The sequence below is a fragment of the Trachemys scripta genome, chromosome 4, assembly GCF_013100865.1.
Source record: "Trachemys scripta elegans isolate TJP31775 chromosome 4, CAS_Tse_1.0, whole genome shotgun sequence".
NCBI classification, from domain to species: domain Eukaryota; kingdom Metazoa; phylum Chordata; order Testudines; family Emydidae; genus Trachemys; species Trachemys scripta.
Window position 1 is genome coordinate 71,244,903 of NC_048301.1, and position 27,134 is coordinate 71,272,036.

General features: G+C 42.2%; 1 protein-coding gene across 30 annotated transcripts in view; it reads right to left on the reverse strand.

The window, feature by feature from the left end:
* Nucleotides 1-27,134, reverse strand: part of MADD (MAP kinase activating death domain) — a 112,108-nt gene that overhangs the window by 16,732 nt on the left and 68,242 nt on the right. For 20 of the 30 annotated variants that reach the window (XM_034769451.1, XM_034769471.1, XM_034769467.1 and 17 more), the window contains 8 exons: nucleotides 23,477-23,585; nucleotides 22,634-22,696; nucleotides 22,114-22,234; nucleotides 16,565-16,670; nucleotides 15,779-15,889; nucleotides 11,692-11,799; nucleotides 11,442-11,606; nucleotides 4,412-4,484 (listed from right to left, as the gene is read on the reverse strand). In XM_034769451.1, the coding sequence (XP_034625342.1) occupies nucleotides 4,412-4,484; nucleotides 11,442-11,606; nucleotides 11,692-11,799; nucleotides 15,779-15,889; nucleotides 16,565-16,670; nucleotides 22,114-22,234; nucleotides 22,634-22,696; nucleotides 23,477-23,585 (856 nt within the window). The remainder of the gene's footprint in view (nucleotides 1-4,411; nucleotides 4,485-11,441; nucleotides 11,607-11,691; nucleotides 11,800-15,778; nucleotides 15,890-16,564; nucleotides 16,671-22,113; nucleotides 22,235-22,633; nucleotides 22,697-23,476; nucleotides 23,586-27,134) is intronic. The other 10 variants (XM_034769474.1, XM_034769469.1, XM_034769468.1 and 7 more) reach the window with 1 other exon arrangement.

Below are 27,134 nucleotides of genomic sequence, written 5' to 3' on the forward strand. Positions count from 1 at the left end.
ATCAAAACGTCTTTTTGCTTCTCCTTATATTCCCCAGAATTTATTGTCTTTGTCACCAGAGTCAGGATGGACCCCTGGGGTTCAGACTCCAGTGACTTCCCATGCTGATTTCACATCCTCCCTAACCTGCTCCTCCTGTTTATCTCAGATGCAAATGAACTGTCCATTGTCTCTGCCATCACCATGCTCAATTTACATTAGGGACAGGGAGATAACGGTCCTCCCTCTTGTCTTGGAAAAAAAAAAAAAAAACTGTTTCTCTCTTTGATTACAGACTTCAAAGCACAGTATCAAAAATATGCGCAATTCCTCATACAGTGTTAATACACACCTTTCACAGTGATATTAACGACCAGTATGTCACTGGCTTTCAACTGATATCTTACAAAATATTCTTTACAGATAAATATTGTCACTGTAATGCGTTAGATGAAGTAAGTTTGTCAGGTTTAATAGAAGTTGCTGTTATATGATATTGAACTCTTTGCAAGTGGGCACTGAGGGGCTCATAGGGTCACACTTTCTCTATGTTTTCAACAAGGTGGTTCAAGTGAAACATGTGGGCAATACTTGGCCCTACAACTGGAAGTTGGGACTTGTCTCTGTGGAGCTTTTTTCCAGTTATACTAGTATAATTATACTGGTAGAGTTAAACAGCTATAGTTATATTGGTATAAATCCCCCGTGTGGATACACTTATTCCATAGTAAGAGTGGCTTCTTTTTGGCTTACTTTAAACACTTCCAAAGTGACATAAATTAAACTGAAAAAAAGGCCCTCTTCTACTGGAATAAGAGTGTCCACATGGGTAGTTATACCAGTCTAACTAGATTGGTTTAAATTCACACCCTACCTCCCTTACACTGGTATAACTTCCCCATGTTGACAAGACCACAATTAGGTTGATGATCATACACGAGCCAGAGTAGACTCCAAATCCAGCTCCCCAAGCTGGATTACTCTGCAGTACTACCAAGAGTAAACAGTAACATTATTTTTATCATCCAAGTAAGCCGTTAACACTGAACACACTCAACATACTAGCTTTGTGTGTAAGAATAACAATCACATTTCTGGCCATATACACACTTTAAAAGGGGTTTGCTAGTTTGCCAGCTGCAACAGTGGCAGGATCGTCCTTTTTCCCATTCTGTTAGTACTTGTCCACATGAGAATGTTTTACCAGTTGTACTGGTATCGTTATATTGGTTTAAATCCCCACGTGGACACACTTATTCCAGTATAAAATAGGTTTTTTGGTTTACTTTAATCCCTTGCAAAGTGACAAACTAAACAGAAAAAGCCCCTCTTATATGGGACTAAGGCCTGGTCTACACTATGAGTTTAGTTCGAATTTAGCAGCATTAAATCGAATTAACCCTGCACCCGTCCACACAACGAAGCCATTTACTTCGACATAAAGGGCTCTTAAAATCGATTTCTGTACTCCTCCCCGACGAGGGGAGTAGCACCAAAATCGACATTGCCATTTCAAATTAGGGTTAGTGTGGCCGCAATTCGACAGTATTGGCCCCCGGGAGCTATCCCACAGTGCACCATTGTGACCACTCTGGACAGCAATCTGAACTCGGATGCACTGGCCAGGTAGACAGGAAAAGCCCCGTGAACTTTTGAATTTCATTTCCTGTTTGCCCAGCGTGGAGCGCTGATCAGCACAAATGACCATGCAGAGCTCATCAGCACAGCCAGAATCAAAAAAGAGCTCCAGCATGGACCATACGGGAGATACTGAATCTGATCTCTGTACGGGGAGATTAATCTGTTCTATCAGAATTCCGTTCCAAAAGATGAAATGCCAAAACATTTGAAAAAATCTCCAAGGCCATGATGGACAGAGGCTACAACAGGGACTCAACACAGTGCTGCGTGAAACTTAAGGAGCTGAGACAAGCGTACCAGAAAGCCAAAGAATCAAATGGACGCTCACGGAGGGAGGGGCGACTGACGACTGTAGCTATCCCACAGTTCCCGCACTCTCCGAAAACAATCTGAATTCTGGGTTGAGCTCCCAATGCCTGAAGGGTCAAAAACATTGTCGCAGGTGGTTCAGGGTATATGTCATCAGGCCCCCCACCCTCCCTCCCTCTGTGAAAGCAAAGGGAAAAAAATTGTTTCTCGCCTTTTTTCACTGTCACTGTATGTCTACTGGATGCTGCTGGCAGATGCGGTGCTGCAGCACTACACAGCAGCACCCCCTTGCTTTGCGGATGACAGACGGTGCAGTATGACTGGTAACCGTCATCGTCGTCCCATGGGTGCTCCTGGCTGGCCTCGGTGAGGTCGGTCAGGAGCGCCTGGGCAGACATGGGTGCTCCTGGCTGGCCATGGTGAGGTCGGTCGGGGGCGCCTGGACAAAAAAGGGAATGACTCCAGGTCATTCTCTTCTTTAAGTTTTGTGTAATGGAGATTCAGTCCTGCCTGAATATCATGCCAGCTGGAGGCTTCTGCCTCAGGCTGCTCTCCCAGTCGGCAGCACCGCGTGGTCGCACCTACCCCAACCTACCCCTTGCTCCCAGGGCTCACAATCAGATACTTAGACCTCTACATTTTGCTGCAAATAGAAAAATAAAGCTGCCGTTTAGAACTGTCCCCCAACATACATATCCTGGGACATTTTGTATTTTACCAGTGTCAACCAAAGGCCCACACACAAATGGAGATTCAGTCCTGCCTGTGCTTCTATCCCAGTGCTTATCACAGATTCCCATTTTCAGCTATAGGCTGAGCAAGTGCAGAATGGTGGTTCACTTGACTTCGCTGTAAGCCAACCGCCCTCCCCTCCCCCTTTGATCTCTGCTTGCAGAGGCAATAAAGTCAGTGTTGTTTCAAATTCATGCATTCTTTATTACTTCATCACACAAATGGGGGGATAACTGCCAAGGTAGCCCGGGAGGGGTGGGGGAAGAGGGAAGCAATGGGTGGGGTTGTTGTAGGGGCAACCCCTAGAATGGCATGCAGCTCATCATTTCTGTGGGATGTCTGCGGCTCTGACCCGGAGCGGCCGTTTGCCTCTTTGGTTCTTTAGTAGGCTTGCCTGATATTCTAGGCAGGACTGACTCTCCATTAGACAAAACTTAAAGAAGAGAATGACCTGGGGAGTCATTCCCATTTTTGTCCAGGCGCCCCCGACCGACCTCACCGAGGCCAGCCAGGAGCACCCATGACAGCAGCAGACAGTACAGTATGGCTGGTAACCGTCTTTGCTAACTTGCAAAGGCAAGGAGATGCTGCTGTGTAGTGCTGCAGTACCGCGTCTGTCAGCAGCATCCAGTAGGCATACGGTGACAGTGAAAAAAGGCTGAACGGGCCCCATGGTTGCCGTGCTATGGCATCTGCCCAGGCAATCCAGGGAAAAGGGCGTGAAATGATTGTCTGACGTTGCTTTCACGGAGGGAGGATCGACTGACGACATTTACCCATAACCACCCGCGACAAATTTTTGGCCCCATCAGGCATTGGGATCTCAACCCAGAATTCCAATGGGCGGGGGAGACTGCAGGAACTATGGGATTGCTACCCACAGTGCAACGTTCCGGAAGTCGACGCTAGCCTCGGTACATGGATGCACACCGTCGAATTAATGTGCTTAGTGTGGCCGCATGCACTCGACTTTATACAATCGGTTGCCAAAAATCGAATTCTGTAAATTCGGAGTGATCCCGTAGTGTAGACATACCCTAAGAGTGTCCAAACAATGGGTTATACTGGTAAACTCCATTGATTTAAATGCAGACCTTAGTTACACTAGTATAACTTTCCCATGCACACAAGCCCTAAGTGTTAGAACTCTGCAGGGAGCTACAGGGTTAATCACTGCGGATTCACTGGGACAAGTGGGGTTCATTAGACTTCACCCTGAATATAATGGAGGTGGGAGTAACCCTTTCAGAGAGCCAGGGCATGGAACAAATAGGTCCTGATGGAAGGAAAGGTATCACCAGCCAAATCTAAGGAGAGCGCTAGAGTGAGGTTTCATCTCGTGTAGTATTATTTTGGAATTATCATTGTATTGGTAAATCAGACCCCTGAAGGGGTGACTTGATTTCAGAAATGTATGATTTTTGGTGAGGACTATACCAGCTAATAATAAATCATCATCATCATCACCATCATCATCTCCTCCACCACAACCTGCCATATATGCATAGATAAAGGAGAAAACAGAACTTTGAGATCACTGAATAAAAAGCACTACATTCACACAAACCATCATTAAAGAGGTTGGAGAGACAAGGTGGGTGAGGTAAAATCTTCTGCTGGTCCAATAAAAAATATTACCGCACCCACCTTGTCCCTCTAATGTCTTGGGATCGACATGGCTACAACTACACTGCATTAAAGAGGTTGGTTGATCATACAGTACCTGCCAAATCCTGTCCACAGCTCTTACCTGGTTTAATACTTTGCTGTCTTGCTGCTGCTCGCTCCATACTGTCTTTTACACAATAATACAATTCCCGACACTGTAAGAGAAGAGTTAGATAACATGTTTTCACACCATACACTAGCACTACCGCATCACTGGAGAGCACAAAGCAGCTCAACAGCATTGACTGTGGGGTTTAGTGTGTGGATGTTGGGTGGTGGTGGTGGTCCGTGATGTACAGGAGATCAGATGATCTGGTGGTTCCTTCTGGCCTTAAAGCCTATGTTCTAAGTCTCTACAAAAAAGTCAAGTCCTTTCCTCTTGTATGATCATTTCCATGAGGAAGTCCTAGGAGGATTACCAAAGGATCATTTGGTAATAAATATCCAACAATTTGTGATATTTGATTACAGACTGCATCCCAATACTTTCTAATGACTGGACATGTCCTCCATAATCTCCTCTCTACCCACAATTTCTGCAACATTTATCCCCATTTTCTCTCTCTCTCAACTCTGAGTTACCATTGAAACAATATCTTAAAGAAATTTTCTTTTGTTCTGCTACAAGCAGATTGCTGGTCCACTTGTCCAGATCAAATACCATTCCTCTGGGGTAATTCGTCTATCCAGGTCCACAGAATCCACCATTTACTCTAGTTTAAGCCAGCAAGTGACCTGTGCTCCATGCTGCAGAGGAAGACAAAGCCCCACCAAGGTTTCTGCCAATCTGACCTGGGGGAAAATTCCTTCCTGAGCATATGGGCGAGACCCACCAGCCAGACACCTGGGAAAGAATTCTCTGTAGTAACTCAGAGGCCTCCTCATCTAGTGTCCTATCTCCAGCCACTGGAGATATTTGCTAATAGTAATCGTGGATGGGCCATGTATCACAGTGTTGTAGGCAACCTAATCATCCATTCCCCTCCATAAATTTATCAAATTCAGTCTTGAAACAAGTTAGGTTTTTTGCCCCCACTACTCCCCTGGGAATGCTGTTCCAGAACTAGAAACCTTCATCTAATTTCAAACCTAAACTTATTGATGGCCAGTTTATATGCATTTGTTCTTGTGCCAACATTGACCCTTAATTTAAATAACTCCTCTTCCCCCTCGCGTTTATCCCTCTGATGTATTTATAGAGAGCAACCATATCTCCCTCAGCCTTCATTTTGTTAGGCTAAACAAGCCAAGCTCCTTAAAGTTTCCTCTCATAAGGTAGGTTCTCCATTCCTCTGATCCTCCTAGTAGCCCTTCTCTGCATCTGTTCCAGAATTGCACACAGTATTCCAGATGAGGTCTGACCAGTGCCTTGTATAACACTTCCTCTAACTCTATTGGAAATTCCTTGCCTGATGCATCCTAGGATTGCATTAGCCTTTTTCAGAGGCGCATCACATTGGCATCTCATAGTCATCCTGTAATCGACTGATACACCTAGGTCTTTCTCCTCCTCTGTCACTACCAACTGATACATTCCCAGCTTATAGCAAAAATTCTTGTCATTAGTCCCTAAAGGCACTTCGCACTATTAAACTTCATCCCATTTCTATTGCTCCATTGTTCAATGTCATCCAAATCTTATGTGATATTCTGGTCCTACTCTGTATTGGCAATACCTCCCAACTTTGTGTTGTCTGCAGATTTTATTAGTACACTTCTACTTTTTGTGTCAAGGCCATTAATGTTCAAGAAGATTGGTCCCAAGACCGATCCTTGAGGAACTCCACTAGTAACCTCTCTCTAGCCCAACAGTTCACCATTCAGCATGACCCGCTGAAGTCTCCCCTTTAACCAGTTCCTTACCCACTGTTTAATTCTTTTATTAATCCCCATCTTCTCCAATTTAACTAATAATTTGCCATGTGGAACTGTATCAAATGGTTTACTGAAATCCAGATAGATTAGATCTACTGCATTTCCTTGTTGAGAAAATTAGTTATCTTCTCAAAGAAAAAAATCAGGTTGATGGATTTATTAAAAATCCTTGCTACTGAGCTTGCAATTTCATGTGCCAATTTCTTTAATATTCTTGGATTGAGTTTATCCGGGCCCCCTGATTTGGTCCCATTAAGCAGTTTGAGTTTGGTTTCCACCTCGGATGTAGTAATTTCTTCTTCCATATCCATGTTCCTATTAGTCACAGCCCCTAAGATTTTCATTACTCTTATTAAAAATGGAGACAAAGTATTTGTTTAGGTTTTGGACCATACCTAGATAATCTTTAATCTCTACCCCATTCTCAGTGCTTCATGGTCCCACTTCTTCCTTCCTTGTGTTCTTTTTTTTATATGGATAAAGAACTTTTACTATTAGTTTTAATTTTCTTTGCAACATCCCACTCTGCTTGATGTTTGACAGTTCTCACTTTTCCCCTACACTTTCTAATCACCAAGCGGTAGCCTTCCTTGTTGATCAGTCTGTTCTTCCATTCCTTGTAGGCTTTCTTCTTTCTCTTAATAACCTGTTTGAAATGCTTGTTCATCCAGTTTGGCCTGCAACCTTTCACTATGAATATTTTGCATTTGCTTGGGATGCAGGCTTCCGATAGTTTCCGCAACTTTGATTTAAAGTAATTCCAAGCCTCTTCCACATTCAGATTATTGAGTTCTTCAGTCCAGTCTACTTCCCTAATTCACTTAATTTTTTAAAGTCTGCCCTTTTGAAATTAAGGACCCTAGTTGCACACCTATTTTTGTTTATGCTTCCATTTAGTTTACACTGAATTAGCTCATGATCGCTTGCGCCAAGGTTGTCCTCTACAACCAGTTCCTCCATGAGGTTCTTGCTATTTATCAATCTAAATCTAAAATGGCATCACATCTTGTTGGTTCAGTGACTATTTGGTGAAGAAATCTGTTGGCTATCATACCCAGGAATATTCTTGCCCTTACCATTATTAGTAGCACTTGTCTTCCAATATATCTAGGAAATTAAAGTCTCCTATAATCACACAACTCCCTGTAATATTGATATCATTAAAACTGTTAGAGGTCTTTATCCATAATCAAATCAGATCCTGGAGGTCTGCAGCAGACCCCAAGCACTATCCCAGTGAAGCCTTTATTACCTTTCCTCCCCAAAGTGATTTTGATCCCAACAGATGCCATGTTATTCATTCCATCACATTCAATTTCTTTAGTTAACCCCTTCATTAATATATACTGCTACTCCACTACCTTTCCCTTTATTTCTGTTTTCCTGAAAAGCACCTACCCTTCAATACCTATATTCTAGTCATGACTACTATTCCACCATATATCTGTTATCCCTATAATATCTGGTTTCACTTCCTGCACCAGTAGTTCTAGTTTCTTCATTTTACCATCAGGCTCCTTGCATTGGTGTACAGACATGTTAGTTGTTTCTGCTTGGCTTTACCCAGATTCCTCACCTGATTAGGTACAATCATTTTACTGCTAGTATTGCCTGCCTTTCTGTTAATATCAGTGGTACTATCATAATGTCCATTCTCCTTCCCCGTTGTTCCTTTCTCCATTGCTGTATCCTCTTTTACTTGATTTTCCTCCCGCCCCGTATTAGAATCAGACATGGCGATTACCTGAGTAGCACCCAACCGTCTCCCTTGACTTCCTAGTTTAAAGCTCTTTTAATCAGTTATGCCAGCTGCCATCCCAGAAGTCTATTTTCCTCCTACTCAGGTGGAGTCCATCCCATGAGAACATCCTCTGTGCATTAATGCCTCCCAGGACTGTCGAAGCCCTCCTTGTAGCCATTTGTCAATCACCATAATTTTGTCTCGTCTTTGCACTTCTCCTTTAGGGACAGGAAGAATCCACCGAAGATCACTTGATCATGTTTCTTTAAGGTGTTTTCCCCAGCTTGGTGTAATCTTTCTTGATACATTCCAGTGAGAATCTAACAGCAGCATTTGTTCCCATGCAAAAGAAAGTCCATGGATTCTTTCCTTCTCCCATTAGGATCCTCTTCAGCCTCAGGTCCACATGCTATATCTTAGTTCCTAGCAGACAGCACACCTTCTGTTCTCTGGATTAGCTCTGGTGATAGGCCTGTGTGTTCTTCTTAGTAGATCGTCCCCAACCACACAGACCTAACTCTTCTTGGTGTTGGTGCGAGTCTCCAGCCTTACCTCTTCTGTTCTTACTTGCAATTTTCTGCAAGTCATCCTCTATCCTTCTGGGGCTCCAAACTAGGGTTATATCCATTATCTCTTCCCTTCTTCTAGCTGTTCTTTTCTTCCTTGCTCTCCCATCTTCTGTTACTGCCAGACTCTCCCCATCATTTTCCAATTCAGCAAACTTGTTCCTCAGTTTTATTTCTCCATCGTTAGTTGATCTGTTCTTCTGCCTTGTTCTCAGTCACATGCTTCCACTTCTACTTCCCTCACCCAGCAGTCTACCCTCACAGTTCTCTGGTCCAGCTTGCATTTGTAAATCTTGAGGTTTTCCTTCCACCTCCTCTCTTCTTCCCTCCATCATCCGCTCAATTCCTCTCTGAAACTCAGCCATAGTTTCTAGCTGCATCTTCAAACCTCAGTTCTTCTCTTCCATCAGATCTATTAGGCAGAACTTCATACAAACAAAGCACCTTTCAGGTACCCTCTCCAAAATAATGTACATCTCACAGCTTCCACAACCAGTCATCTTGTCTTTCCCATTCTTTGGATCATTACCACTGCTGCCTCAGTAGCCATCATAACCTTCCCGCCAAAGCTCTTGTCAAAAAGGGGGAAAAAAAACACCCCCAAAAACTCCACACATATACTCTTCCCCAAACTCTCCCATTTTCTGGCTCCTGTGCCACAGCTCCTGTGCTAAGGTCTTTTCTATCTTTAGGGAGAACAACCACAGTAGCTTCTTTCATAGGTTATGGAAGTTCCTCCCCTAACAGAATAGCATTGAAGATACCTTTCAGAAGATCCACTAATACCTCCTTAAATACCTTGTACACTTCAGCTGGAAGACCATGAAGTGCCGGACATTTACCATTTTTTATATTTGCTATTGCCTCTAGAATGTCGTCTTCTATTATTTATCTAAAGTTCCGTATCAATTTTGCTTATTTTTGGCAAGCCTGCTACTTCCAGATATTTTTGAATAACTTCAGAGCTTGGAGTATCTGAGGTATGGAGATTTTTATAATAAGCAGAGTATATAACTATCTTGCTGACTGTTCTTAATTGGTGGAATAATACACTGTCCTCGAACACCTTTAGGCTTTTGAGCCTATAGTTTATCACTTATTTCCTCTCTCATAAAACATCTCCTTTTATACCTTAGTCTTTTGCAGTGGCATCTGTCATCAACATATCCAATTTCCCCCTAAAATTAGTTAATTGTTGATATAAATTTTTGAACTTGTGTTTTTATGAATGTCTTGTAACCTTTTTATCTCCTGTTCTAGCTCTATTTTTTCTTGAGGTCTTTCTTTTTTCAACTGAGTGTCTCTGCTTTTCAATTGACCCCTAAATAGTGCTTTACCTGCTTCCCAGAGGCTGCCTCTTTTTGTATTATCTGTATAATTTATTTGAAAGTATTTTACAATGTCCTCTTTAATTAATGCAAACTGTGTCTTGGAGAAGCAAGCAGTTCATTTTCCAAAAAAGTAATCTTAGGGACCCATCTCAGCTATCAAATATTACTTCCACTGGTGCATGATTTCACAATGTAAATAATGCCAATTTCTGCAGATCTTGGCTGTTTCATTAAAGATTTAGAGATTAACATTAAATCTATTCTAGAATAGAATTGATGAAGGTGTGAATAAAACGTGTCATCTCTTTCCCCTGAGGGCAATTCTCTCCAGCAATCTAAGACGCTGAACTGTTGGCACAGAGAAGTTAATGCTGCATCTGCTTCCCTATCCCCCTTGTCTTTATCAGATCTGTCCCTCAATAACTAGTTGGTGTGCAACTGAATTCTCCTCCAAGTATAATTTCCCCTTCTCCAAAGTGTCGCAGTGTTTTAAAGAAGACTTAAAAGCAAAAACTTTTTAGTTTAAGAGAATACACTGAGCTACTGCTATTAATAACCCAGCAATTGTGCCCTTCAACAATGTACTTTCTTTCCTCTACATTTTAAAATATTAAACACAGCTATTACTGATCACCTCAATTAAAGCAAACTTTAATTATTATTTTATTACACTGCAAGAGTGAGCCTGCTCTAAAATTTCAGACAAAAAAGGTGCATTTTACAATTTTGAAATCAGAGGCCTATGTGAGGTCACAACTTCCATTTACAACTAACCCACTCTAAGCCCACTAGGCCCAAGTTAATAGTAAGGAATTGACCTTTTGCTGACAGTCATCATTGCCTGTTAGAGAAAGCACAGTGGAACCAAGTTGAAATTGCACTTTAGGACAGTAAAATAATGATGGTAAAAAAAAAAAAAAAAATCTACACTAGCAGTTAAACCATTTTCAATACCCATTCCAGGGGGGAACCACTTACTGACAATCAGTATCAGCAACAAGTCAGTTTCCTAGTGCAGGCTGGGCCTCAGAGTAAACCCATTCTTTTCTCCTTCCCCAGCTTCCAGCAATCACAACCCTCAAAAATACTTGTTCGTAACCACATAGCTTTTCCTGTCATAGTTTATAGTGATTTCATTACTGCCACACCTCCTGACTCTCCTCTTCTAAGTCCCTTCTTAGGCATTACTTCAAGGATGTATAATGCATCTATAATCTGATACCATGATTTTAAGAAATACATGAGCCGCAAGATATGCACGTTAGCTTCCCAAGTTACTGTATTAGCAAATTGTCATTATGGTCTCTCCACCCTATGCCCTTCCTGTGTTATCGTCTCCCAATCTTATTTCATGTAGAGAGTAAGATTTTGGGGACAGGGGTCTCTCTTTAATTGCTTAGTAAAGAATTATGCACATAATACGATGCTATAGCCCTTAAATATATTACTTGTAGTTACAAATCTTTAGCTTTCTTGGAGTTCAATGTCTACATCAAACATCAGTTCTGCTAAACAGATACTGCAATTCAGTAATCATCACTGAGGATTCATTGCCCTCACCCTTCCTTTAGGAACTAAAGGGTGAAATAACACATATACCTTCTTGGTGTAGAACTTATTCAGCTGTGTCTCCTGGCCGTTCCTCCTCCAGAGACACAGCACTTTTGTTTTAGGACAGTATGTCATGTTGATGAGTTTCTCATACCACCACCGTTCGTACACAGTTCCAATGTTACTTCTCAGCACAATGCAATCATCACACACCTGAGGATATAAAGAGTTTTAGATAGGAATCCTCACATCATACATCTAGCATTATTACTGTGTTATCATTTATTCTTGTCCTTACCTCCATGAAGAAGATGTCTCCTGTTGTATCTGTCCCGGCATGAACTACAAACGTCTGCTTCTTGATGTGTCTGCTGCCGCTGGGCCGGACAGACAGCTCTCGGACGCCCTATGGAAAAGGAAGACTCGTAATTAATAAACTACCACCTCTAATTTCTGTGATTTTATAAAATATCTAGTAGGTTACATCTGCTGTGTCTTAACCAGGATAAGTGTTTGTAACTCAAATGATCACTTCTCAAGATAGGGTAGCTTAAGCAAGAACCGCTACTCTGCAAATCAACACTCGTCCTGCTGCATTCACAGTAGTACTACACTCTCTCGTGTGGTGCTAAGACTTCTGGGGGCACATCCTGCGGTTCTTTCCATTGCAGTAAGTTGACCTGCTTGTGAATTCTTTCCCAATGAATTGTAAAAGAACTTCCCTTGTCTTTTCAGGGTACACAGAGGAATTGTAGGAAGGCACTGGACGACTAGCAGCACTATGTCCACCTACAGTGGTCATGTTAGGAGCTGATAAGTTGTGCTAACTTGAACATTAGCATATACTCTGATGGGCCAACCAACTTCAGTTAAAAGCACCACTACCACTCAAATACTCAAGTTTTATGCACGGATGGAACTCGAGTTAGGGGCAACAAGTTATAACTCAAGTTTACTTTGCATTCTTTAACTCAACCTACTAACTCAGATGAAAACTACAACCTGCCTCATCTTCACTAGGATTTTACCTTGAGCTAGGGCATGTCCACACTACAGCAACAAAGTTATGGCACTGTAACTGTGCGGCTGTAGTATAGATGCTTCCTACATTGACGGAAGGAGTTTTTCCATCATGTAGTTAATTCATTTCTCTAAGAGGCAGTGGCTAGGTCAACAGAAGAATTCGGTGCTCAGGGTCACCGCTAACGGTCATAGTTAGGTCAATCTCATTTTTAAGTGTAGATCAGGCCTAAGTTAACTCAAGTTAAGAATGCTTTTCCATTTTCCTAGTGAAGAAAAGGTCATGTAGTCCAATGGTTCTCAACCATTCCAGACTACTTTCAGGAGTCTGATTTGTCTTGCGTACCCCCAAGTTTCACCTCTCTTAAAAACTACTTGCTTACAAAATCAGACATAAAAATAAATAAATGTCACAGCACACTACTACTGAAAAATTGTTTACTTTCTCATTTTGTCTGTATGAAATTTTAGTTTGTACTGACTTTGCTAGTGTTTTTATGTAGCCTGTGGTAAAACTAGGCAAATATCTAGATGAGTTGATATACCCCCTGGAAGACCTCTGCGTGCCCCCAGGAATACACATAATCCTGTTTGAGAACCACTGATCTAGTCCAGGGAACAGTGTAGGATGGGTCCCTTCAATACATTTTGGTTGAAACAACAGTAAAGAACAATTACTAGACACAGATGAACAGGATATGTTGGGGAAGAGTCAATATGACTTTTGTAAAGGGAAATCATGCCTCACAGAGCAGCAGCAGGAAACCGGATTTCTTTTTTTTAATTTAAATTTTAAATAAAAAAACAACATAACAATCTCTCCTCCCCGGGCCCTTTTAAATCGCCAGGTCCCTGGGCAATTGACCCATTTCCCTCCACCATCAGCGGGCTGGCTCTGGCTGTCCCTCACCAGTGACTCTGGTGGCATCAGGCAGTCAGTGGCACCTACTGGGCTCCTTGTGCATGGCTCCAGCCAAAATGCCTCCAAGTATAAACTGGAGCTGTCATTAAAGTCTTCTGCTCATTAAGTAGAGCTACTGTCTGCATGCCAACACAGGAGCTGCCAACAGAAAGAGCTAACAGGAGCCACAGAGACTGTCACCACAAGGAGCCCAATAGGTGCCACTGACTGTCATGAAATTCAGGAATCCTTCCCACCCTACCCACTTAACAGTCACAATTTTGCAGCAGCCAAAGAGAGGGTTGTTGGGTTTTTTTTGTTTTCTTTAGGGGTTTTTTTTTTGCTTTTTGTTTTCCTGCCTTCTTGCCCCACCATGCAGTTTCCTCTTGTTTTACAGCTTTCACTAAAAGGAGCAGTTATAACTGGAGTACAGTGCATGGTCCCCGCACTGCTTCATTGAGCCACAACTAGAGTCCATCATTTTGGAGCCAAGAGTGTAGGCTGGCAAACAAGGTTTCCTGTAGAATAATGCAGCAGCAGAGTCCCAGGAAGATATGGAGACTGAAGTTGGATCTAAGCTCCCCACTTCTCTGGCACATAGGAGGATAGAACTAGAAGGTTGTCCAGTGGCCTAGCCTAGAACATTGTGAAAGCCAAGGCTCAGGGAAGAGAGCTGGACCCGCTAGAAAGCTGAGAGAGAGAGAGAGAGAGAGAGAGCGCGCGCGCAAGCAACCAATTCAATGAGTATTTTCAATTAGGTGCCATAGTTGTGTGTGTTTGTGTGCAGGTATGGGGATGGGAGTGAAGGATATTTCATGGCAATGGAATAAATTAACATTGCCATGGAACCTGGTCCCATTCTACTGCAGAATACATAAGGCTTTGCATATATGGAGCCAGGCTGAGGAGGTACTTTTTGGGGAAGCTGGGCCGAAGGAGGTGGAGAGATGTGGGAGAAGGCAGCAGTCATAGCAGGCCTGCTAAATGGGAGAGGAAGAGGCAGTACAAGTGGGGAGACTGCTTGGGGAAGGAAAAAGAGGAAGCAGGAACTGGGCTGTGGGAAGGGTGGAGGCGGTAAGGAGGATATTAGGGCAGGGCCTAAGTGTGGAAACGGGGGGGAGAGGGAGGAGCAGCAAGCATGAAGAAGCCTGGAAAAGGATGGTGGAGATGAGAGGCCAGGTAGCCTGAGGGAGCAATAGATTTTTTGGATTGTTTTGTTTTTTGATGTGGGGAGGGAGAGAAAGAAGTGAATTTTAATGCGAGGGAATGATTTTGACTGGGGGTATAATGTAAGAGTTGAGAAATCATTGGGAATTGTTTGAGTGTGTGGAAAACAGATTTGTAAAAAACTGATTGTAGGAGAAATTTATTTTGAATGCTAGGCTGAGTTCATAGAAGCTGATGAAAACTCTCCACCCTGAAAACTCAATATGGAATCTGAAAGTAAAGGAGAACTGCATGACACTGTGGGATGGGAGGTGTATGTTTATTTTGAGATGTAGGAGGAACTGACTGGGAGGGGGGAACTAATTTGATTGTATGGGTCTGCATAAAGCTTTTCCATGCAAGCTGTTACAGTAGTTGTAGTCAGTTGGTATGTGACTTCAAATCCGAGTGTGATTGGGAGTTGGCTCAAGAAGTGGCCCCACTATTAAGTAGTAGTTAAAACTCTGAAAGTTTGGGGATCCGTCACAGAACAATTCCTCTTAATTATTTTTTATTTTTAAAACACCAAATAGTTGTAGAATTATGCCCTTCCCCTTCCAATTAGCAGTGTTTAGGCAAGCTATTCTAGCCTATTCAGAATCCTATACTGCATCTGTCACCGTGTTATTCGAGTACCAAGATAACTACTCTTAATCTTTACTCCAAAGTCAATCCCTTCAGTCCCCTGATCATCTCTCTCCTCTTTTAGGAATTCCCTCCAATTTGTTCATAAATTAACCATCAATACCAGAAAAATATAGATTGCTGTTAACATTATGGTATCAAGTTACTGTTAATCTTTTAAATAACACATAATTTTCTCCCAATATAGCTGTTGTATGCTAACATCGCACATTGATGCACGTAAGTCAGGAATGAGAAAGCCAATGCTGACCACGTGTACCTTGTGTGCATGCATTCTTATGGTACAGTTTTTAATTATGTAATTGCATACTATTCCTGAAATCACACCACCTGTAACCTTAGATATACATTTATCATATTTAGTAATTCCTGCAGACTCACTATATATAAAATATCTACAGTATATTTATAACAACAGACTTGTCAGATAAGTTTTATTTTCTCAGAAAATCAGTTTGCATTTTAATTAAAAATATTTCAAGTCAAACAAGCCAATATCCTGGCTACTCAAGAGCTCCAGAGGTCCTGGAGTGAATTGGGGACTAGTTCCTCTATTGTCTCTCTTCCCAGGAAAGGGCAGAGATATGGTGTCATGAATTTTTTCTTTACTCACTAGGTTAGCCACTTTGTCTAGTAACTCGTTTATTTGCTGGCTCTGCACCAATCCAATGTGTGATTTCCCCATCAAACGACGCACCTTCTTCTTAATGTCATTCTTGCTCACCTAGGAAGCAAGTATAGAACCAGGTTATTTACCTTTCCCTAATCACGGACAAAATATCCAGATATCTTGGTGTACATTGCCGAAGGCGATGGAAGAACTGATCTCCTTACTCACTGTTTGCTCTATCAGCCATCAATTTCTCCAGACAAAGGAATAGAGTAAGCTACTGTTTAAACAGATAAGTTCTCTTCAGAAACTGGAATAGGTGCTGATAAATAGGACAAGTAAAGAGAAACCACAGGGATGGATCACCATGTATCCCATGCAATCCTCCTATGAGGAAAGGGAATGCAATTTTTCTTCCACATTTAGAGAGGTGGGGGTGGAAGACAATGTCACTAAATGGTGTTACTGCTATTCAACAGCATTTAGTATAGAAGCATTGTTAAAAATGGCCAGCAGGACACCATGTGCCAATTACACACTATGTCACTGTGGCTAAAGTGAACATGGGTCACAAAGGGCCATTTAAGGCATGAATACTAAGGATAAATTCATGATGTAATATAGCAATCTAGCTCCCTGATTCTCATTAACACCAGTCAGGAGTGTGTGCAGCTTAATTCTTGTGACTGCTCTGAAAATGACCCCACCTTCACGTACAGTTGTACCTGGCCACACAACACCACAAATAGAATGTCCTGTGCCTAGAAAAGGGAAGGAGCAGAGTATCACCTTCATCATAAGCATGTAGGCAAGCATGTTGTGCAGTAGTGTAGCCAGTAGGCGGTCTTCGTCATCCTCCAAGCGCTTTCGGTCATGTTCTCCCAGGGATAAGTACCTATGAAAAGAACCAGTTGTGAAACAGAGCCAGGGGTGCCTTTCATCCAACTCACTGCAGCAGTGAAGGGGGACAAAGCACTGTCTATAGGAGACAGAAGCAAAGGAATCATCAGAGCACAGAGTGGTAAATGGACATTTCCCAGTAGGAAATGTTCTCGGCAGGGTGCTCCAATCACCAATTAAAAGGGTCATCATCTCTTTCCCCACCACTAAAAACATTAAATTACTAAACTATTAAAAATTATTTACACTTTGTATTCATAAGTTCAAAGAAAAAGAAAATCAAAGAGGATTCCGACTCAGGGCATGCAGTGGTAAAAGGGAACTGGAGAGGCATTTGTCCACACTGCCCTTTATACTCTGTTTGTTGTAGCATGAGGAGAACCAACGGACACTGCTTACTAAAAGATTTCTGGACTTGGGCACTAGGTGTGCATGCATACCCACGTATAGAATATTCATAGGGAGCATCACTCAAAGGAGGATCATCTGTTTCCCCAACAGGCCCAGGAAGCAGGTTCCCTTCATGATCTGCAGGGCCAATCCAAGGAGGTACAAGAGGGAATATAGAGGGAAAATCTAACAAGCATCTTAGATGTCTGTATACTAATGCAAGAAGTATAAGGAACAAACAGGAAGAACTAGAAACACTACTGAATTATCACAATTATGACATAACTGGCATCACAAAGAGTTGGTGGGATAATTCATGTGACTAGAATATTGGTACAGAAGCATACAGCTTGTTCAGGAAGGACGGGCAGGGGAAAAAGGGAGATGTTTCCTTTTATCAAAGATATATACACTAGCACTGAGGTCAAGATAGAAGGTGGGAGGCAGACTTTTTGAAAGTCTCTGGGTAAGAATAAAAGGGGTAAAAAAGCAAAGGTGATGTCATAATAGAGGTCTACTATAGACCACCTAACCAGTAAGAAGAGGTGGATGAGGGTTTTTTTTGAACAACTAACAAAATCATCCAAAGCACAGGACTTGGTGGTGCTGGGAGATTTCAACTACCCAGACATCCGTTGGGAAAATAATAAAGCAGGGCACAGATCAAACAAGTTCTTGGAATTCATTGGAGATACCTTTTTATTACAGAAGGTAGAGAAAGTGACTAGGAGAGAGGCTGTTCTAGATTTGATTCTGACAATTAGGGAGGAACTGGTTCAAAATTTGAAGGTGGAAGACAGCTTGGGTGAAAGTGATCAAGAAATGATAGAGTTCATGATTTTAAGGAATGGTAGGAGGGAAAACAGCAGAATAAAAACTATGGACTTCAAGAAGGCAGACTTTAGCAAACTCAAAGAATTGATAGATAAGATCCTAAAAGGTAAAAAGATCCTAAAAGATAAGTTCCTAAAAGGTAAAAAAAAGAGTTCAGGAGAGTTGGCAGTTTTTTAAAGGGACATTATTAAGAGCACAAGAGCAAACAATCCTAATGAATAGAAAAGATAAAAAGTATGGTAAAAGACCACTCTGGCTTAACCCGGAAATCTTCAACAGCCTGAAACTCAAAAGAGAGTCATATAAAAACTGGAAATTAGGTCAAATTATGAAGGCTAAATATAAAAGAAAACAACACAAGCAGTTAGTCAGTGCAATTGGACTGACTAACATCAGTGTAAATGAGGTAGTATCTGAGGCCAAAATAGGGAAAGAACAAGTTAAGAATTACCTAGGCCAAGTCTACACTACAGAACTATATTGGTTTAACTACATCATTCAGGGGTGTGAAAAATCCAAACCCCTGAGCAACGTAGTTATACAACATAACCCCGCTATGTCGATGGGAGAGCTTCTTCCATTGACCCAGCTATTACCTCTCGGGAAGATGGATTAACTACGCCGACAGGCAGAGATCTCCCATCGGCATAGTAACGCTACAGTGGCGCTACTGTAGTGCTGTATGTGAAGACAGGCCCTCAGACAAGCTAGATGTCATCAAGTCAGTGGGACCTGATGAAATACATCCTGGAATACTTAAGGAACTGTATGAAGAAATCTCTGAGCCATTAGCGATTATCTTTGAGAACTCATGGAGGACAGAAGAGAACAGGGCAAATATAGTACCAATCTATAAAAAGAAAAATAAGGACAAGCCAGAGAATTATAGACCAGTCAGCTTAACTTCAGTACCCGGAAAGATATTGGGGCAAATAAACAAAAAATTTGTAAGCACTTAGAAGATAATAAAATGACAAAACAACAGTGAGCATGGATTTGTCAAGAACTAAACATGTCAAACCAGCCTAATAATCATCTTTGACAGGGTAACAAGCCTTCTAGAGAGGGGGGAGCAGTTGATGTGATAGATCTTGATTTCAGTGAGGCTTTTGACACTGTCTCACATGATCTTCTCATAAGCAAACTAGGGAAACATAGCCTAGACGAAGCTACTATAAGGTGGGTGCAAATTGGTTGGAAAACCGTACTCTGTACAGGTCAATGATTCACAGTCATGCTGGAAGAGTATATTGAGTGTGGTCCCACAGGGATCTGTCCTGGGTCCGGTTCTATTCAGTATCTTTATAAATGATTTGGATAATGGCACAGAGAGTATATTTATAAAGTTTGCAGATGATGCAACCCCTCCTAGCTTGGTAAGTGCTTTGGAGGACAGAATTAGAATTCAAAATGGTCTTGACAGAGCAGAGAAGTGGTCTGAAACAAACAGGAGGAAATTCAGTAAGGGCAACTGCAAAATACAACGCTCAGCAAGGAACAATCAATTGCACAAATATAAAATAGGAAATGACTGCCTACGAAGGAGTACTGCAGAAAAGGACTGGTGGGCTGAGGAAGAGAGGTACAGTGAATTGAATATGAATCAATAATGTAATACTGTTGCAAAGAAAGCAAACATTATTTTGGGATGTATTAGCAGGAGTGTTGTAAGCAAGACACAAGTGGTAATTCTTCCACTCTACTCAGCACTGTTAACGTCTCAACAGGAGTACTGCGTCCAGGTCAGGGCAACACACCTCGGGAAAGATATAGACAAACTGAAGAAAGCCCAGAGGATAGCTAAAAAAATGATTAAAGGTCTAGAAAATAAGATCTACGACGGAAGATTGAAAAACTTGAGTCTGTTTAGTCTGGAGAAGAGAAAACTGAGGGAGGACATAATAATAGTCTTCAATTACATAAAAGGTTGTGATAAAGAGGAGGGTGATAAATTGTTGTCTTTATCCAGGACAAGAAGTAATAGGCTTAAATTGCAGCAAGGGAGATTTAGGTTAAACTTTAGGAAAAACTTCCTAACTGTAAGGGTAGATAAGCACTGGAACAAATTACCTAGGGAGGTTGTGGAATCTCAGTCATTGGAGGTTTTTAAGAACAGATTAGACAAACACCTGCCAGGGATGGTCTAGAGATAATACTTAGACCTGCCTCAGTGGAAGGGACTTAACTAGAAGACCTGTCGAGGTCCCTTCTGGTCCTAAATTTCTGTGATTCTATGATTTCCTATTTTTCCCAGCTGCAACTGCTTGATGGCCATCACATGGTCACAGTTGTGCAACAGTCAGCTCAGTACAAGAGTAACCCCTCTGGAATTGCTTCCCCTTGTTCTGCAGCTGCATAGAGCCAGTACAGGAAGTGGTTACTTTTCAGGCCTAGGGCCCTCACTTCTCCCACACTCCTGACTAGTGAAACAGCTGCTCTTCAAACTTTGTGGCTCCTTTTTATTCCCCACCTCACGAAATAGCCCCCGTTTTGGCCTCCAGCCCACAGACTGGTGGTGAAGTGTGGGTGGCTGACTGGCTCGTGAGGTGAGGGCCTGAGAGTGGAGAACAGAACTTGACGAGTTGAGAAAAGCAAGACTGAGAGAATACAAGACAAATAGGAGGACGGGGTGACAGATTAAAAGTGGGGTGGCTCTAATGGGTGGCACAGTCAGCAAATGCCCATTGGTGTAGAGCAGGGATGGGCAAACTTTTTGGGCTGAGGGCCACATCTGGGTGGGGAAATTGTATGCAGGGCCAGGGCAGGGGTCTGGGGTGCAGGAGGGAGTGCGTGGTGTAGGAGGGGCTGCGGTGTGCAGGAAGGGGCTCAGGGCAAGGGAGTGGGGCAGAGGAGGGGTGCGGGATGTATGAGGGGGCTCAAAAGGGGGCTGGGGTGCAGGAGGCCACTGGGCATACAGATAAGACACTGGTAGCCAGTAGCTGCTGTCCTGACTGTGAGACAGATGCCAATCTTGGTACCGATGGTGATCTGAGGGCAATCTCTGGTGCCTACCCAATGATGAGGGAGAGGATGGCCATGACCTGGATCTTGAGAATTCCTGGAGGTTCTCTGGTGGCAATGGGGGAGCCAATCGCAACACGGCAAACAAACAGACTCATCTGAAGCTCTATGTCAGGGCGGCACCGGTGCTGAAGAGGACTGGAGAATAGGCATCAGCAGTAATTGAATGACAGACACTCCAACCAGGTATCGGGAGAGGCATTAGTACCCGAGTCAGTACCAAGCTCGATGAAGGGATCTGCCACCACGACAATTACAATGCTGAAGGATGCACCAACGTCGAGTAGGCCTTTGGTGCCGGGCCTCAACCCCACAATCTGAGGCCAAGGTGGTGCCTCTCTGTGAAGCAGCCAGAAGGTACATAGGGCAAAAAACAGAAGACAAGATGGAAGAAGCCTAGGGAGGTTGTGGAGTTTCCACCATTGGAGGTTTTTAAGAACAGGTAAGAAAACTACCTGTCAGGAATGATCTAGTCATTACATAGTTCTGCCTTGAGTGCAGGGGACTGGACTAGATCAGTGCTTCTCAACCAGGGGTACAGAGAGGTCTTCCAGGAGGTACATCAACTCATCTAGATGTTTGCCTAGGTTTTACAACAGGCTACATGAAAAGCACTAGCGAAGTTAGTACAAACTAAAATTTCATACAGACAACTACTTCTTTATACTGCTCTATATACTATACACTGAAATGTAAGTTCAATATTTATATTCCAATTATATGGTAAAAATGAGACCGTAAGCAATTTTTCAGTAATTCTGTGCTGTGATACTTTTGTAATTTTATGTCTGGTTTTGTAAAGCAAGTACTTTTTAAGTGACTTAGGGGTACACAAGACAAATCAGACTCCTGAAAAGGTACAGTAGTCTGGAAAGGTTGAGAGCCACTGGACTATTGAGGTTCATTCCGGTCCTACACTTCTAGGATTCCTCATTTAACAAGAAGTGTCAAGTCACCCTGAACTTTAAAGAAACCTTTGTTCTGGCCTTAAATTAAGGGGGGGTGGGGGGGAGAGCATACAAGGGAGAGACTGTGCAGGAGAGAATTAATTATATCAATGATGTCTACTAAGTTGTAGTAGTAAATGTATTACACATAATTAAATCAAAACTTGTGAATACCCTGGGATTGCTTCAGCCCAAGGTGAAACAATGAGGAAAAAAGACACTGCCAAAGAACTCTCATAAGTTTACCTGTCGATCATTTCCTGAGGTCCCTGGTCCATTCCCATTCCTTCTCTCTCTAACATCACAGCATCCAGAAAAGCATCTTCCCAGAACTGTAACTGGTCCCACAGTGTTGAGCGCTCCTTACCTGGGCAATATTAAATAAGAGTTCTAAGCTCTCATTCCAATCAGATATTGGAAGATCAACTCCTTTCTTCCCATTCCATAAAGACACCCCAAGCCAAAATAAACCCACAGCAAAAAAGGTCATTTTTAAAATTACAAACAAGAGCACAACAGAGAGAGAGAAAAGACACTCTCCTATCCTAATCTATAGTGCACTCTGACAGCATCTCCCCCAAACCTCAGACATAAGAAGCAATCTCGTAACTGTCCCTTGAGTGAACACCTTCCTCCTAAAGTTAACACTGCCCACAATGGGATAGTGCATCTCACACAGAAGTGAACAGGACAGGCCATGATGCATAGGAGTGCTGAGCAAAGATATTACTGCAAACACACAGAAGTGGAAAGAAGAAATTATTACTTAGAGAAAAGGTTTCCATTGCAGCGTCCTCTAACTGGTCCCAGACAGATCCTTTATCCCTCCCTGCACAATTCCAAGCAGGCAGGACCATGGCAGCAAAGAGAAAGGGAGAGAATGAAAAATAGGGGAAGAGAAGAGAGGGGAGAGAGAGCTGTTGATTAATGCAAAGTTCAGATCAAACAAGTTTGCAGAAAAATATGCTCGTTATTGCAGGAAACGTTTAGCAAAGGGCTAGTGAATCTTCAGAGGGCAGCAGCCCTCTGTTCAGGCTGAGCTCTGCATAGAACAGCAATATATTTTAGCCTTCAACACATTATCTAGCTCAGTGGTTTTCAACCCGCGGCCCCCTGTGGGTCCACAGACTATGTCTAAGGTGTTTGCAACAGGTTGTCATTACCATTGAACAATGGTTTTCAGCCGGGGGTCCACAGACTATATCTAAGATTTCCAAAGGGGTCTGCACCTCCATTCAAATTTTTTTAGGGGTTTTCAAATGAAAAAAAGGCTAAAACCCCACTTATTTAGCTAAAAATCTTTTCCTCTCAGGATTCCAGAATTAATTCATACTCAAGGATATGCCAGCATGGGGCTCAGGCACACTAACCCTTATGCCAACTACAATTTCTCACCTATCTTCCCTTACTATTTTTACCTTTGACAAATCCTCCACTTCCTTCCCAAAAAAAACCCCTCAACCACCTGAAGTGCCATTCTATTTATTGCCTCAAGTTTGGAAAGCAATGTATCCCTGAGAACAGAATCTCTGGATGCCATTAATTGGAATATGCAAGCTCCAGTTTACTCTCTGTACGACTTCTCCAGCTTCCCAAAAAATTAACTTACCCAGAAGCCCTTCATAGAGGTAAACCCGCAGGCTCACATCCTCCAGAGCTCTCCCCGGGCTGCTGCCCTTGATATCCTTCACACTGTGCTTCAGGCTTTGAGATTTACCCTGAAAAATAGGGGGAGAGAGACATCAGAAAGGCCAATTTAACAGCTATTTATAGGATTGTATCTTACAACATATTCAAGTATAAAGCCATTTTAGTTTGCAAACTATCTTTCATACAAACTATTTCCCAAATAGTTTACAGAGCTAAATAATAAATTTGAGCCTATAGTTAGAGGGAGAGAGAAATATTATGCAGGTTCAGCAAGGAAGGAAGATGTTTTGGGATGTCATTTGAAAAATTATGGGGAGCTGAGAAGGTGCAGAAATACGGAATGGCTGTCCAGGATGGAACAGAAGGCTGCACAGAAGGTTCTCAAACCAACACAGACAAGATTGTGTGGAGGGACGAAGGTGGCCAGAGCTAGGACGAGAGGAAGCAAGCAGGGGGTTATAAAATGACAACATTTTATTAAAGGCTAGTACAAATACATGGAGCATTTGAAAAACAAGAATAATTTTAAATGGAACCAGAAAAATAAATGAGCCATCAGTGGAGTCATTTGAGGATGTCCATAACATTGCTGGAGTGCTATGTACATATGAGAACACATACAGCAGCTTTTATACCAATACAGTTTGTAAAATTGGGACTTGAGGAGGACATAGCAGAGAGAAATGTAATAGTCAGTACAACTGGAGATATCAAATCCTTGTCCATGTGTTAAGGTATGAAATTATAACAATGGTGTATGTGGGTAAATAAGCAGATTAACAGACCCAAAATGTATGAAAAGGAGAAAAGAGTAATGCCGAGGATAATGCCAATATTAGAGAAAGTAGAGGCAAATGAGAGCTCTGAAATGAGGCAAAAGATCAAGATGGAGTTCAGGATGATCCCCAAGTTCAGCAAAAGCACTTCTGTAAACATGTACGTAAAGGAAGTAGAGATGAAAACACAAGTTTATTTGTTCAAGATAGATAGAGAGGCTGGAAAAGGAGGTCATTAAAGGTCACCCTGAGACGTCAAAGGGGAATGAGGTCAGATCATAAAAAGAAAATGACAGAAGCAAGTGAGCGTCCACCACCTCTTTAAGAGATTCCAGAGTCCGGCCGGTCTCACTGTTGTGAAATCTTTCCTGATGTTCATCCTCAAGGGATATCACCAAATTTAACAAAAAACAAACATAACTGAATTTTTTCACCTACTATTACAAGTTACATCTAAAATTCCTGTAAATCAAATTTTTTTTTATAAAATATATTTTTCACTATTTTTTCAGTTGACAGCACTTTGCATAGAGTCATTATCACAGTTTCCCTTTTTGTGAGAATCTTACAAAACAATAGGGGGGCAGGAAAGAAAAGGGCTTATAAAACCACAAAACCAGTTTGGGGGAACAAAGGGGGTGATACAGAAGAAGAGGTTACTCACCTTGTGTAGTAACTGGAGTTCTTCAAGATGTGTATCCCTACAGATGCTCCACTTCAGGTGTACATGTGCACCATGCACCTTCGATTGGAGATTTTAGGTAACAGTGCCAATTCGGCCTGCTCATGCCCCCTACACATCCTCATACCTCACATCAAGGCTATATAGGGCTGTTTGGGTGAACTGCCCTCAGTTCCTTCTCCTTTGCAAAGTCTCTCTGAAGAAATGCCAAGAGGAGAAGGAGGGCAGGTAGTGGAGCTCTCACAGGGGGACACATCTCAAAGAACTCGAGTTACTGCACAAAGTGAGTAACCTCTTTTTCTTTGGGTAGTGTCCCTGTGGGTGCTCCACTTCAGGTGACAACTGAGCAGTACCCTCAGCGGAACGGGGTGCTTCGGAGTAGAGAGTTTTAAGAGTATTCCCCAAGGGCAGCATCTGATCTAGAAGAATGGACCACTGCATAATGTTTGAAGGTGTGTATTGAAGTCAAAGTTGCAGCCTTGCAAATCTCCCCAATCAGAACATGTGAGTAATGCCACAGCAGTAGAGACACACCTTGTGGAATGGGTTAACATTCTAGGAAGAGGTTTTATAATGGCAAATTCATAACACAAAATAATATATCCAGAAATCCAACTGAAGAGTCTCTGGGAAGAAATTATGGACCCTTTGGACCTGTCAACAATTGGTATGAACAGTCTGGAAGACTTCCTAAATGGCTTGGTTCTGTCCAGACAGAGATCTAACCTCCACCTGACATCTAATGTATCTAGGATAGCATTCTCTCTGGTCTGACTTGGTTTCAGAAATAAAACTGGGAGATGGATGACTTGGCTGATGTGAAATTCAGATGACACGTTAGGTAAAAGTTTTAAGATGTGGACATAGTAAAACCTTGTCCTTGAAATATACTGTAATTGAGGGTCTGCCATTAAAGTCTGTACTTTCCCAACCCATTGGACAGAGGTGATGGCCACTGAATCAAGTTTAGATCCCATACAGCAGTAGGTCTTTAATCTGATGGGAAAGGTTCCTCAACCCTTTGATAAACCTCAGTGTCGTGAAATGAGCAAACACTGAGAATCCCTCAACTGGTGAATGAAAAGCTGTTATAGCTGCCAAATGAACTCTCATAGAACTTGGATATAATCCTGACTTTTTCAATTCCAGGAGGTAGTTGAGAACAGCGGAGAGGGAAGAATGAGCAGAAGAAATATACCACTGGTCACACCAATGGTTGAATCTCTTCCATTTTTGAAGGTATTTCATGTGGATCCTTTCCTACTGTTAAACACCACCTGCTGTACCTCTGCAGGACAGGAAGTCTCTGTTCCCACAAACCATTCAGGAGCCAAGCCTTGAGGCAGAGAACTCCCAGGTTGAGTGGACAGTATGACCAGCGTTTTGAGAGAGAAAGTGGAACTGAGGGCAATTTGCCTGCACAGCTTACGCAGTCTCGGTGCAGAGCATGAGGATGTTTAAGGGGTGTACACAGGCTGAACAGACACTGTCACCAAAGGCACATGGGGTGCACACGCACCTGAAGTGGAGCATCTACAGGGACACTACTTGAAGAAGAACCTGAAAGTTGTTTTAACTAATTGTTTCAATTGTGTAGATGTCAAGTTGATGGTAATCCTTTACAAAAGTAACCATTAACTGAATTTTATCTCATTACCCCTAGTGAAACTTTTTGTATTATCCTCTGTAAGTCTTTTCCCACACACCATTTATACTCTTAGCTATGTCTGACCAAGCTATTCATATAATACTTGACATTTACTTAGCTCTTTACAAATATTAAATAATTAATCCTTACACACGGCTTGGGAAGTAACTAAGTATCATCCCCCACAACCCCAATGTAATATGAACAATTCTAATCACTACATATAACAGAATAAATCATTTTGTACAAGGTTTTACAGTCTAATGATGGACATTAAGCTGGAGGGGGGACAGATCCTATTTGAACACATAACAAAGCAAGAGTCTTTCAAAGTTGCTATACGCTTAATTTTTGGGAAGTTAATTGAACAGCATAGGAGTGTTCTAGTCAATTTTGCCAAGTCATGTAAATAAATGCACCAAGAGAAATCTATTTACATTGTTGGATATGGTTATGCCCAAAGTGCATATGTTTTGGAGATAAACATGTTCTGGCTAATAGTTTGAATTTC